We start from the raw sequence: 14,657 nt of genomic DNA on the forward strand, positions 1-14,657 counted from the left end.
ATCCATTTACCGAAGGCAAAATGTTCCTCATAAAATAAGGTCAATAGTACTTGTAACTACCCACAGTATAGGACTGTTGGGTTGTTGTGAAAAGTAAATAAGAACATGTAGAAAAATAGTTACCTAACTGGAAAAGGGGAAACAGCATCAGGGATTTTGGGGTTACCACCTGATCCAACTGTCTCTTTTTACAGAAGAAATTGAGGTATACAGAAGGGAAGGGCCTTGCTTATGTACATGTGAGTAAGAAGTAGCTGGAATTCCAGCCTGGGTCTTCAAGCTTCAAATCTAGTGCTTGTGCCCCCCTTGAGCATGCTGGTTCTCCAACTTTCTGAGCCAAGAGCTCCAGTAGGAAGGACAGAACACTGTACCCAGGGAGGGGTAATCCCATACTCCTCACCACCAGTGAACAGAAACCTTGGGCCCGCCCTCATATTGAATTCCCCTTGCGTCATGAGCATCCCCTTACAGATCCACAAGTACCCAACCCCAATCACATAGGGACCAGCAGGGGAAGAGAAATAGAAACTCCCCATTTCAGGAAGTTCCCAGAAGGAACCAGCATGTGGCTCCAGCGTTTATGAGCTACTTGGCCACAGCAAACCTAATCAAATGCAGTTAAAAACAATATTAAAGGCCATTTCTATGAGCATATGGGCAAATTACATATGTGCAGGCTTATCCAGCCCATCAGTCCTTGAAGCAGGGTTGATCCAAGCATCTCAGCTTGATCACAGCTCCCAACTGTTCAGGAACATCATCCATGTACGAGGAACAACAAGAAGTACTTCACAGCCCGAGTTTTATTTCAGAGGGATAAACTCTGCCAAGCAGGAGAAGCCCAAGCTCTATCCAAAGCCTGGGTCCTATAGCTTGAGGAACCATCAGAGATTTGTACCAAACACACAAATGTGAGTCTAGGGAGCCTCCCGATCCAGGGTTTGCAAACAGTTCCTCAAAAATTCCCTGGGCTGGTACCAGCCAACACTGCATGTGACCACAACTACCCCGAGGGACCCCTAAAAGGACTTGCCAAAAGACAGTATGTGAAAACCTTACGGGTCACAGTAGTGTAGCCCTTGAGGAAAATGAAGACCCAGGAGAGGGAAGCCCCTTGTCAAGGATGTGAGAATTCCTACCCTTATTGTCACCAGGCAGATTAAGAAGTCCTGAGACATATTAATGACCTCAAGGAAATTTGCCACCTGACTGGAACGGGATCTTCCTCCACCTCAGCTGAATCTGGAATCCCCTCTCTTTAATAAGCAGGGCCCCTCCCCCCAGCCTAGAAAGGCTTCAGAAACACAAATCGCTTGAATTCAATGAAGCCCACTGAGCCCCAGGCAGACTATCTGTGGAAAGGCAAGCATCCCAAGCCTTCTGCTTCCGTTACAGTTTGGCTTCGGCACCTCTTCTCCAGGAAGCCGTCCCAAACCAGTCCTAGCCCTAACACACATGCACTTATTTAGGGCTTGAACATTCCACATGCTTTTTTTTCTAGCTTCATCCACACGGTTACATCCGCTATAAGCACTGATTCCTTTGGGGTAGGTCAGAGCATCTCAGATCTGGTCAGCCACAGAGTCACAGAGAAAGGGAAATAAGTCAGAGAACCCAGACCAAGTCCAGGTTCTGTTACTCTGAAAAGCCGAGGGCCCAAGTCCTGACCTGTAAAGTCCCTTCTGGCTCTAGGATTATTACAAGCACAGCCCTGGGGGAGACCCATTCTGCTCCTGTCCCCATTGTTTGCTCCCACAGCCTGCCTTGCTCCTGGAGATCCCTCCCTCACGTCGCTGCCTGTGCCTTCTTCTGTACTGAGGAGTACACAACGCACCTGCCTGCGCATCACTCAACCCCCTGACCAGCCGGCACAGTCAGAATAGCTATGCTGGGGAGTTTACAAACTATATAAATTAATGATCTTTTTTTAGTGTAGTGGTTTAATAGGTGACATTTAAGCAGTATTTTATGTGTTCAAAGTGCTTTGTATACATTCTCTTACTTAAATTTTCACGATGCCCAGTGAGGTACACAGGCAGGGCTGACTCCAAGTCCAACGCTCTGAGATGCTACTTGCCTTTCAAACTAAGCTCAGGAATACAATTCACACTCCCTAAGGCAACCCAAGGCCTGTAACTCTGGAAATCCTGGGATATATACTGACCTTGAAGAAACTTGAGGCAATTTCTCTTTTCTGCCAGTGATCTCAAGGAAGGGAAGGGGAGAAAAAACAAAAACAAAAACAAAAAACAAAAAAGCCCTTTTTGGGAAGCTACAGTATTAATCAAAGAACAGATACTTGGTCACTGTTGACCCAAAGATCAAATAACTCTTGTCTCATTAAGAAGGATGCCTTGAAGGAACCCAGAAAACCTTTTCACCCAAGACTAATCATCTCTATCAAATCCAGCATCTACCTTTCCCTTCTAGATAGATCCATGCTTTTTGTCAAACTCATGGAGCTTCTAATTGAAAAGTCATTCAATTACCTAGTTAATCACAGAATATCATATTCAACAGGGGAGTTAGATATAAAGTCAAGTCATAGTCTAGTATAGTCCTCAAAGGGCTGGCAAGAGAGGAGCTATATAAATGGAAGACAATGTATTTAATCTCACATGTCTCATTGATGCTTTCTCTGACCTCACCAAGATGTAGGATGAGTGTCCAAAGACCACATACCAAAGGTCTCTAGCACTGGCAGGTCTTACAAGAAGATGAAAAGGCTTAGAGTTGGTGGGTGACCAGCCAACTGATTACATCTCCTGCCTGAGAATCCACTAAGATAAAGTGGGAGAAGCCCATCATCACCAGGAAGTTAAAAAAAAAAAAGAATTTCTCCTCTGGTGGCCACAGAAACTCCTAAGACCCAGTCCAGTGCTTGGAACAATCAGTGCCTAATAAATGCTTCCAGGAGGACTTGTGATAGGTAATGGTGGAAAGAACCCACCTAATACTGATGAAATCAAAGTTCTGAGGAGTATCCAAGAAAAGTTTTAAGAAGTACATGAGAAGAACTCAGATGAGGAAGAGATTACTGACGCCAGAGAGAACACACAGACCAGTCAGTCCCTGGGTGGTGGGCTTCTGCCACAAGTTCTAGTGGCTTTGGAGGGAGGAAGGACTTTAGAGAAGGAAAGACTTATTATCTTTTGTCTGGTATCTGGTATTTCAGAAATACTGACATCTCACTCAACTACAAACCCCTAAAGATGATTTGACCCCCAAAGCAAACAGTTTTTGCAAGAAGCTTGCCAAGGTAAAAAACTTAGGAAAAGAATATCTGAGGAATCTGCCATCTGGGTCCAGCCTTCTTATTCTCCTGAGGTATAATCTGAGGATTTAAGCAAACCCCACCAACAGTAAAGAGAAGAGCTGGATTCTATCTTGGATCAGCTAGTTCTAAAAGCCAGTGCCTCATTGTGCCTCATGTTTATGGCCTTCCTCCCAAACTTCAGTCCCCTTTTCCTCACTGTGAAATACCAATGGATTTGGTGTGGTATCCCCTTTTCATCACCACTGTCTCTTTGGTGAGCCTTTCTCCCTTTCTCCTTTCCACCTAGTCCTGTCCTTAAAGGCTTTCCCCTCCTTTCCCTTTCTAGTTATCCCCATCACTTTCTGAAATACTATTTTTTTTTACTCCACTCCAGAGAAGTAAAATGCAAGAAGACCAGAATTATCTTGGTCTTAGAACTGTTTATTAATTTGCCTGTCAAACATCCTATACAACCATTTACATATTACTACAAAAACCTCCTGGGTACATATTGACAGCTCAGCAAGTATTTACACAAAGCTCTGAAACATTTGGTTCCTTTAAAGATGGAGAAAGTGCTGTGTCAAGCTTCTATAGCTCTACCTTTCCCTTTACCCCTCCCCCTCCCCAATTTTGTAAAGAGAAGTTTCTTCCTGGCACACCTCTAATCCACCTAAATTATCCTTCCACAATACTGGGCCAAGAGATGAGAAAGGGAAAGTAAGGATATGTCAGAAGAAAAAATATTAACAATCCATGTGCATATTTTCACCATAGAGTTAAAAAATCAAGGATGTATCCACCTGAGACACTCTGCTCTAACTCTTTCAGCCTCTACCACTCAGCATGTTTCTGAGAAAACTTTCTAGGGCAAGTCTGAACACTCACTTTTACAAGTACCTGCTGAACCCAGACCTATTCAACAAGCCAGCCTATTCAAAAAGTCCACCCAGACAACCTCATAGACTCATGAGGCTTAGAGTCTAAGCTGAACAGGACAGGTTTAAAACCTGCTTATTCACCCCCTTTCCAACCCCCAACCTCCTCCCTGTTCCCCACCTTGGCCAGACGGAACTCCAAAGAGACTTTTGCAAAGCTAGGTTTTAATGAGATCTGTTAAAATTGTACAAATATTCATAATTATCAGGCTCTGACTGTTAAGAATTGAAAGGAACCTTTATAGATCCAATCTACTCTTCTCATTTTACAAATTAAATGAGGTCCAGAAAGTCTCATCAACTGGCCTGAAGTCCCCTCCACCCCCAGTTAGCTAGAAAAGATAAATCCAGAAACCCATCCAGATTTGATTCCTATGCTGGTGCTTTCTGTAAAACTATCATTTAGGGAGAAGGAATTCACTGCAAGAGACATCAGGGATAGTAGGGATTTGGTCCAAGGCAGAGTCCCTGCCTGACAGTGCAGTCTACCCCGGCATTCCTCAGGAGATGTGATGATGAAGGTCCTCCTTCCTCACTGACATATTTAAAACCAGCAAGAAGAATGCTACTACCCTCTTTCCTTCCAAGCACCAAGAGAACCATTCAACCAGAAAATTTCTAAGTAAACAATGACTCTCCATAAGGCTAGAAGTATGGTGATGATACAAGCTAAATGTGAAGTTCCTCAAAGTAAGATGTCAATGTCCCTTGTATGTAGGGAGAGAGCCCCGGTGAATGTTCTATTTGGAGAGAGTTTGGGAGATCACTGAGGAACTCAACTCTCTCACTTTGCAAATGACCAAACGGAGATCCAGGAACATCTGTCCAAGGTCATACCCAATGGGCCAGGGGCTAAGCAATAATACTAGATGCAAAGTCCCTACCATGTTACACCCACAACTCATTTCAGGAAATATCCAGATTATTGACCAGATAGAGGACAAGACCTATATATTACCTGCTTTGAGGAAAAGAGGAAAAAATTCAGTGACAAAAACTATGGCACCTCAGGACCCTGGTTCAGATCCTAAGAGACCAAGACTGATGAGAGCAAGAAAGAATAATTTGATCCTGACTTATTTGAGAAATTATCTCAGAAGTTTTGCTTGCTTTGGGATTAAGAGATCTGAAGTCAAACACAACGGGGGGGGAGGGGGGGGGAAGAGAGGGGGAGAAGAAGGATAGGGATCAGAAAAAGGGTCCTTTGATAGGCAAGCTCAGTTGTTTAAAATGTCATTCATAGAACTTCTGGAATTCTAGAATGCCTCTGGTGTAAAAAGCACACCCTCAGAAAGGAGGCAAGCCAACAAATGAATGTTTAATATGCTGGAAGAGATCTGTTACAGAAAGAGATCTTTCTACTTGTGACTAGGGTTTGCCTCATACAAAAGCAAAAAGAGGTCCAGATGAAACCTCCCTGGCCCTGCTGGAGTCACAGCACTAGAACTCTGGTTTGCTACCAGCTATGGGAAGAGCTTCAGGGCCATCCCTCAACCTGGATGAGACTCAGTGTTCTTATCTGTAAAAATGAATTCCCATGAAGCGTGCTATCCCTAGAAGGTTGCTGCAACTCAAATGAGAAAGATGTGGCAAAATACAAGCACCATATAAATGTAAGGATTTTATCAACAGCCACAATAAAAACAATTCAAGAATTGATGATTATATTTTTGCAAGCATTCTCTCTACAGACGTAAATTCTGACCTCTTTCCACCATTAAAGACAGCTTTATGAGTTGTGATGGCAAAAAAAAAAAAAAAAATTAAATAAAAAATTTTAAATCCTCTGGTCACTAACTGCCTCTGCAATAATCGAGATTGGTCTTCATGACAGTCCCAGCAAGCTTTTCTATGTTGGGAAAGTCAGGATTTGGTCTCCAATGACATATCCTCTGATTACTTGAGGTTACCTAGATATAATAAAAGAAGAATCAGAAGAGGACCTCAGTGAAAAATTCTTATAAATATTATTCATACCAAAATGCACCTAAAGGCCTAAATTCACTGGATGTTTATTTTGATCCCTCTCACCTCCCCACCTTCTAAAAGAAAAGGTCTGAAAAAAACAGAACTGGAATAGTGGGTGTTCATCTGGAGGTGGTTTTCCTAGTCCCTCCTACTTCTGAGAGAGCTCCAAGAGTCCTGTATTTCAGCCAGCCCAGATTGCCTGCCAGTAGGCATTCCCATGATAAAGACAGGAATCCTGGATCGGTTTCCCAGGAGTCAGATATTCTGTTCAATAATTCCATAACAAATAGGAACACAGCAAAGTCCCTATAATCAAATCCACGGTGGTCCTCCAGGACCCCCAGTAGTACCTGTGAATTTGTTAAATTTGCTGGGATCCCCTAGATGTTTCTCTTAAAGGAGCATGAAGCAAAAGCTTCATACCAGGGTCTAGTTCCACGTTTCCCAAGCTTCATTCCAAAGAACCTTACTGGTGTTCTCTGCTATATGAATGGCAGACCCCATGAAAGTATTGATGCCAAAAGTATTTCCTCCTCTTTATAACAATCTAAACAAAATACATTTTTAACAGCCACTTCCCAATCTTTAATAGACTTGAATTTCACTTTGGCTACAAAGTTCGGTATCTCGGGACTATACCATATGTATTCAAAAAAATCCAATTACTTCAAACATTTTAAATCGAATCCTCCATGAACATATTGTTTCTCCCAATGGAATGGAAGCTCTTTGAGGCCAGACAATTTTTTTTTTTGTCTTTGTATTCCCAATACAGAAGCACAGCGACTGACCCCAAAGTAGGCACTTAATAAGAACTGCAGAATGAATGGGTTTCACCAATATTCAAGCTCCTTTGAGACACTCAGCCTATACTAAACTTTCTGAGATCACTTCCTCAATGGTAGAACCTAATACAAGAAACACAACCATGAGAAAAAAGGACAGATAAAAAAAGTTTTAATTGTCTGCTGTATATCAAAACTTTCCCACTCCCATGAAAAAGATTCGGAACTCTGGCATTTATATATCCTTTATTTCCTCAGAGGGCCAGACTCAAATCTGACACTGGCTGTGTGATATCCCAGGCAAGTTACTGAACTTCTCAGAGCTTCACGAAAGTCTGAATTTGTCTTTTGCAGAAATGGTGCAAGTCTGCCTTCCTTCACTGGTAGAAGCAATTCCTTCATCTAGGAGATTACAGGTCGTCCCCATCCCCTAATTTCCTTAAAATCCTTTTCTCACTTTAATTGTATCACTCTTCCCAAAAACAGAAATCAAGAATTGTTTCAGAAAAACAAGACAGAGTCAAATGTTTTAGGAACGCTCATTCTGTAACATGATTTCCTGGGATAGTTCCCCAAAGTTAAACTTTTTTTTTTTCTTTACCAAAAAGAAAAAAAATAAGCTACCTGTCTTTCCCTGTTTATTCTCACACAGCCATTTATAAGGAGTCTACACAGAGCCCAGGAGCTCCAAAGCTGGGTTTTCTTCCACAGCTCTAATTTCATCTTTTCCCTGTCGGAGACTGAACTGTAGAGGGACTGAGAAGAGGTGGTACACGTGCCTAGCACAATTACCGATGACGGGAAAGGTGGAACTTTTATAAATGGGCGTTTGCACTCAAAAAAGAGGCGGCAGAGAGCATGCAACCAAACTCCCAAGAACTCAAAAATGAAAACTTCAGCTGTAGGTGCCCCAACCATGAGCTACATTATCAGACCCTCCAAAGCATTCGGTCTGCCCCAATCCTTATCCATTTCAAGGAGTTACACGTGGAGATGGGGAGGGGAGAGGACAGAAAAGACCCAAGATGAAGCCCAAACCCAATTTTCCTCCAAAATGCTAAGAGTTGGCAGGTCTTTAGATTCCCCTACTTTCTTGTCTACAGTGGGGAGTGTAATCATTTCTAGCACAGAACTAGTCTAAGCTCTGTGGAGCAGCAGGAGTTAAATCAAGATTCGAGATACACTAATTAAAATCTCCATTCTTATAAGGGGAAGAAAAAAAAAAAATCACATGTACTAAAAAAGTATCTTCTCTTTATCTTAGCTACATAGATCCAAAGTCTTCAACCCAAACCCTGGAGTCAGAAAAAAAGGTGAAAAGACACCAATGGTGAAAACCAATGGAACATAGAAATGAACTCCTAAAAAAATCTGCTTTTGAAGCAAATCACTGGGAGTACCAGAGAGGCTCACCCTTGTTTTGTGTTTTTTCTTTGGGGAGGGGGAGGGGGGGGAAGAGATTCTGCTGTAACATAAACACAGAAACATGTGTTTTAGTTTTCTCTTGAGCTCCAATTAAAATTGCTTATTGGGCGATCTGAATTTTGACTCAAGTCAGATTCAACAACCAATCCTAGAAATACTTTATGATACGAAGATTTTTGGCTGGAGCAGCAAGATGGATTAAATAAGGCCCAGTCTCTTTTCTCCCCAGCACATGGCCTCCCCTTCCCCCTTACTTATTGTTTATCAGGAACACAACTAGTTTGTAGATAATGGGCAAAATAGAATATAAAGGGAATAAGAACATCAAGGCATTAAGGCTTTGAGGAGGAGAAAAGTTAAACTCAAAGACCAGTTCAGGGAGTTAAGGAGGATGGGAAAAAGAGAAAGTAGAGAAAAAGACTCCATCTACAAGCTAGTGCTGTTTGAATTGGAGCTTGAAGGCTGAAAGATAAAGAGGCAAAAACCATTCTTTTTTCTGTCTACAAAATGAATATTAACTGTGCCCTAACTACACTATAGGGAGAGACTCCCTCCCTCAAGGAGGTCAAGTCTGCCACTAATACTCTTTTAAGTCTCTAGAACTTCAATTCAAACAAAAGAAAGTGTTAAGAAGACTCAATATGTAAAGAATAAGTCTGGTTTCCTTAAAAGAGGACTCATTAGAAACTAATTCAGGATTTCCAGGGTTAAAAGCTCCCACAAGTTCCTTTTCAAGTCCATTTCCCCCCTCCTCATTTCCCTGTGGTCATCCCCCTCCCCCCAGGAAAAACCCAATATTCAAAAACTAATATAAAGGCCCATCTAAAGTAACTTCAGTCCTGCAAAACTCATGGGGTCAAAATTACCAAAGAGACAAATGCATCCTCAGAACCCATCAAAGAAATCATTTATACCAATGGGAAAGTCACATACCCCAAACAAACAGCAAACCCATTGTAGAGAGAAACCCAGCTCCTGTTCTGACAACACAGAATCTATTTCAGGCTGCATAAAGCATAACTAGCAAAATAAATCCAAGGTAGGAGTAAAATGCTGCTGCCTGCTCTTTTGTTTCGGGCACAATGCAACAAGGGCAGCCTGTCTGGGACTCTGCTCTTGCTGATACACTATTTGCTGCTGAACCTCCTCAAGGTCACAGCCAATTTCAGTTCTGGAATAAAAGGCAGATAGTGGCAGTGATGGTTTGGGTTATCACTGGCAGAAAAGCAGAGTGTAAAAGTTTATGAGCTCATCAGGATTGTTGTACCATTACATCAGAGGCAATTATAAATGGCCAAGAGCAGGAGATGGGGAGCCAATCAGATCACAGATAGGATGTCAACCTAAGACCAACTGTCTCCTGGCTTTGACAGAAGGATTTTACCTCCATAATTCAAATCCCAAACCAAAGCAATCTGCACTCACTACTCCAATCACTCAGCTGTTTACCAGCGCTTCCAGGGAGAAGCCCAGGCCACTGGGCCAGCAGAGACCAAGAAAGGAGATGGCCGGGGCCGACCTGGACACGCCGCAGCCTCGCTCTAGCCGGCCAAACGAGGCCCTTTCCCTCCCTCTAAGGGCCTCGGGGGCCGAGGGGCCCCCCTGGGCCCGACCGCAGGCAGCGAAGGGGCGGCCCGGAGAGGGCCCAGGCCCGGGGGGGTGGGGAGCGGGAGAGCTCCCCTGGAGCCTCGGTACACGCTGCCAGGGGCTACACCCCAAAGCCCGTGAGAAGCACGCGACGCCCCCCCTGACCCCGGGCCAGGCCCGCGCCCTCCCCTCCTCCCCAAGCCCTCCCCCACAGCGCGCACCCCCAGCCCCAAAGGCAGGGGCGGCCAAGGGTGGGCGAAAGCCCCCGACGCGGCTCTCTGCGAAGCCCCACACAAAGACTGGGAAGCCCAGGCGAGGAAGGCAGCGAGGCAGCCATTTTAGGAGGAGAGAAGAGTGAGACAATGGCAGCTCCCCAGCCGGGTGGGCCCGGGCGGGCCGGGGGCCCCGGCGCCCCCCTCCTCGCCCCGGCCGGCCGCTCGTTCGGCCCCCCTCCCCGGACGCCTCCCCCTCGGAGCGCTCCCTTTACCTGCGGGGTCCGGGTGAGCGGCTGCCCGGCGCCGCCGCTGCTGCTCCCGGGGCTCATAGGCGCGTGGTGGCTCCTTTGTTGGCCGGCTCCCGAGGCGGCCGACCCCCAGGCCTGGCCGCTGCCCGCGTACTGCGAGGCCAAGTCCGCGGGGCCCTTGGCGGCGCCCCCGTCCTGGGGCCCGCCCCCGCCGTAGTCGCTGCCGGGGTAGCCCGGGTAGCCCCGGGCCGAGCTGGGAGACGTGAGCAGCTGGTTGAGGGTGGGGGTGGCCGTGGGCTGCGGGGTGCCCCCGCCGGCCGCCGCGGGGCCTCCTCCACCCATGGCCCCGAAGCGCTGCGGAGGAAAGGACGCGGCCGCCGCTGCTGCCGAGGCCGAGGCGCTGGATGCGGGGGGTGGCTTGGAGCCGGCGGCGGCCGAGGCCGGGCCCGGGGCGCCGCCTCTCGGGGAGCCCAGCGCGTAGGCCTGGGGGGGCGGCGGGTAGGCGCTGCGGTTGGGGTAGTAGGAGTTGTACTGGTGGTTGGGGAAGCCGTGGTCGCCGTGCGAGTTCTGCGGGGGCCCAGCGTAGGGCTCCAGGCCGCCACCGCCGCCTCCGCCGCCGCTCTGCAGCGCTGCCAGGCCAGGGCTTTGTTGTCCGCCATGTTGGTGGAAGACAGCGGCGGCCACGGCGGCGGCGGCGGCCACGGCCGACGGGCTCCGGCCGTACGCCTGCCCGAAGCCGTAGGCGGGGGGCGGCAGGGCGGCCGCCGCGGCGGCCGAGTGAGGAGGCGGCGGCGGCGGCGCCCCCACCCCGTCGCTGCTGCCGCTGCCGCCGCCGCCGCCGCCGCCACCGCCGCCGGGCGGCTCCGGGAGGTTATTGTTCAGGGCGGGCCTGGGCCCCGCGTTCCCGTTGGAGTTCTTAAGGTCCGGCTCCGCGCCGGCACCGCCGCCGCCACCCCCGTTGCTCTCGGCCCCGTCCTGGAGCTCCTTGCCGAGCGGCGGCGGCGGCCCCCCGGCGGGGCCCTCGCTTTCCGGGCCGCCGGCCGCTGCCTTCATCTCCCCGCGCTGCTGCTCCGCCGCCGCCGCCTCGCCCCCCGCCTCCTCTCGCTGCTGCTGCTGCTGCTCCGCTTTCTTCAGCTCCGAGGGCGGCGGCGGCGGCGGGTTGCCCAGGCTGCTGGCGGTGGCGGGGGCGACCTGCGCGGCCATGATCCCCGCTGTCTCCTCCGCCGCCGAGCGCCCCGACCCGGGCCTGTCTTCTCCTCCTGCTCCCCCCCACCCCGGGGCCGAGTCCCCCGGGCTCCCCTCCCCACCCGCCGGGCGGGCCTCGGCTGCTGGCGCGGCTCGGGCTCTCGCTCGGGCTCTCGCTCGCTCAGCTCCTCTCTCTCCCCCCCGCCCCGCCGGCTCAGGCTCCGGGCTGGCGGCGGCGGCGGCGGAGGAGGAGGAGGAGGAGGAGGCGGCGGCGGCCGAGGGGGCGCCGGCGGCTCAGCTGCTCCTGGCTCTGGGGGCTCGGTGCCCGGGTCCCCCGGCTCATTCCCCCAAGCCCTGGCCTGGGAATGAGGGGGGCGGTGGAGGCTCCGCTCCCCAGGGCCTGGCCCCGCTGTGACTCTCCGCTTTCTGCTGCCGGAGAAAGGAGGAGGGAGGGGGAGGGGGATCGGGGAGGGGGGAGGGAGGGAGGGAGGGAGCAGGGGGGGAGGGGGACCCGGGACAGGCGGGAGGCGGCAGCAGCGGCGGCGGCGGCCGGGGCGCCGTGCGGGCAGCGGACTAGGGAGGGGCGGGCCGGGCCGCTGCCCCTGCCTCCGGGACGGCTGCTCGAGGCCGGGGCTGCTGCGGGGCGGGCGGACGGCCGGACTGAGCGGCTGGAGCTCCCCCACTCTCCTCCGAGTCCCCCCTCACTCCGACACGAGGCTCAGCACTGCCATTTTACCCAGCGCCGCCGCGGCCGCCTGGCAAACTCGGAGCGGAGTGCAGGCCTCGGAACGGACTCTCCTCCGGGCCCCTCACAAAGGAGGAGGAGGGAGGCGAGAGGCGGCAGCAGCAGCAGCGGCGGCTCCAGGCCCCGGGCCCCTTCCCCGCACTCAGCAGCGCCGCCACCGACGGCGCTGGGGGAAAACCCGGAACGGAGCTGTTCTCCTCCGGAGCCCGCCCCGCCTCCCTCTTCTCTCTTCTTCCCCTCCCCTCCCCGGCGGCACCAAGGGGAGCAGGCGGCGTGAACTTTACCCGCCGAGGCCAAACTGGCCCGGACCCGCGGCCGTCCGGCTGCGGTCCGCCCGCGGCCCCCGAGCTGCCGGGGCCGGCTCCGCGCCGCCTTCTGGTCCCTTCGGAGCACTTTTCTTCTTCCAAGCCCTTGACAAACCCGGAGGAAAGCCCTGGCTCGGCGAGCGCGGCCCCGCGTTTCCCCCTTGCCAACCCGGAGGGAGAGATCTTTGTTCAGCTTTGCAGACACTTTTATTTTCCCACTTCCCTGCCTTCTTTAGCCCTTCTGACCAGGCCCCGGGGCCTTGGGGGCCGGATTATCCCCATTTTACAGAATTGAAAGACCGAGGGGTAGGGAGCCTGCTCCAGGTCACTCAAAGTCGGGGGCGGAGGGGACCGCTTTAATAAAAACTAGCCCGGCCCCAGGCTGGGGCTCTGGGGCTTTGGCTCTGGCCAGGCCGGCTTAGCCTCTTTAAAAAAAAAAAAAAAAAAAAAAAAAAAAAAAAAAAAAGGTCTATTTGTGAACAAACAGAACAATAGGATCAAAATGAGTTTGGAATCAAAGCAGAAGGCTCCGGACGGATCTAAAATGGCTAGCACCGGGGCAGCTTCGGTGGGCGCTCGGCACTCTGGTGGTGAGGAGACCCGGCAACCTCCCTGGACAATTGTGTCCCCATTCCCCTTTCCAATAAGGCAAAAACCATGACTAAAAACATTGCCGACAATTTCTAAGCTCCAAAGGACCCCAGAGTTGAGAACTTTTTTTTTTTTTTTTTTTTTTTTTTTTTTTTTAAAGAGAGACCGTTACCGGTTTTCAAGTGTGAGAGAATTTGGACCGGCTGACCTAGAACCTCCCCCCCCCCACTCCCCCCAGTCCCACGGAATCTGTATTTCTGTCTACAAAGACAATCAGTGCTACTGAATTTGAATCTCCAATTCCACACTGTAAATGATTGCAACAGCTTTCAATTGCACAAGGGTAAGAAATGAGAGCCCAAAACGTGGCATTCTCTGGCCCCACAGATCTCGAGTGAATATGCCACGGAGAATTGCACTTCACTTCTGCTGTTCTACCTGGCAGGCTATGGCATGCAACTGCCCTGGCTCATCCACGGCAACTTCTCAGTCCTCCAACTGACTTGGATATTCTTTGAAGGAGGCCTCATTGTTTTGCTCTGTCATGACAGGCTATGAAAACCAGAGAGAATTCCAGCACACCAACAGCACTGGAATCTGCCTTTGGAGAGGCCTCTTCCAGTGTCACCAGACACCCTAGGCCCCTCTTCCATAACCAGGTTCTGTCTGAGTGGAGGGCTACAGAGCTTTGTGGGCCCCTAAAAGAATTCATGAGCAGAGCTCATTTTCAAAGATTCTTTGTCAGAATTTCTGCTCTTCCAGATATAAACACTGTTACTCTGAAAATGACATCTTTATCAGGTTGACTTTAGGGAACAAAAAGTGACTACAATTTAGAAATTAGACTTGTTAAATTGTATGCTTCCTGAGGTCAGGACACATATCTTATCTCAGGGAGGCAGCCCTGAACACTAAAAACACTGACACTGGGTTACTGGAGCTGGGCTTTAAATCTAGTCTCTGACCACTTACTGCCTTGTGACCTTTGGGACATCATAACCTCCCTAGGTGTCCTGTTGGCTTGGTGGTCTGTAAGACAAGGGGATTAGTCTCAAGACCTCTGAGATTCCTCTCAGCTCGCTGATCCCATGACCCTCCTTCCACTGAACTTACCTTATTCCCCTATATTGACTACAAATGTATAGATTAGTGGATACTGATTGTATCGTTGGAAAGGGAAAGAAGGTGGGAGATCTCCAAATCCCATATTTATACTTTACAGCAAAAAACGAAGCAAAACAAAAACAAAACGCCAAGAGCCATGTTTGGACATAAAAGACAACTTACTTGGCATTTTTTAAATAATGGAGGCCTTGATGTCCTGTGATAGGGGAAAAAAAAGCTCCCAAAAGCTTTCCCATTCCCACCCCCCTCTCTCAACCCTCCAAAATACATTATGACAAATTTGA

General features: G+C 49.7%; 1 protein-coding gene across 2 annotated transcripts in view; it reads right to left on the bottom strand.

Annotated features, from left to right (window-relative positions):
* ARID1A (AT-rich interaction domain 1A) overlaps positions 1 to 11,708 on the bottom strand; it is an 87,496-nt gene extending 75,788 nt beyond the window's left edge. The window contains exon 1 of one of the 2 annotated variants that reach the window (XM_074305700.1): positions 10,447 to 11,708. In XM_074305700.1, coding sequence (XP_074161801.1) covers positions 10,447 to 11,625 — 1,179 coding nt within the window. In that variant the 5' untranslated portion in view covers positions 11,626 to 11,708. The remainder of the gene's footprint in view (positions 1 to 10,446) is intronic. The other variant, XM_074305701.1, reaches the window with a different exon arrangement.
* Positions 11,709 to 14,657: the final 2,949 nt, after the last annotated feature.

The sequence above is a fragment of the Sminthopsis crassicaudata genome, chromosome 3 (assembly GCF_048593235.1).
Source record: "Sminthopsis crassicaudata isolate SCR6 chromosome 3, ASM4859323v1, whole genome shotgun sequence".
Classification (NCBI taxonomy): domain Eukaryota; kingdom Metazoa; phylum Chordata; class Mammalia; order Dasyuromorphia; family Dasyuridae; genus Sminthopsis; species Sminthopsis crassicaudata.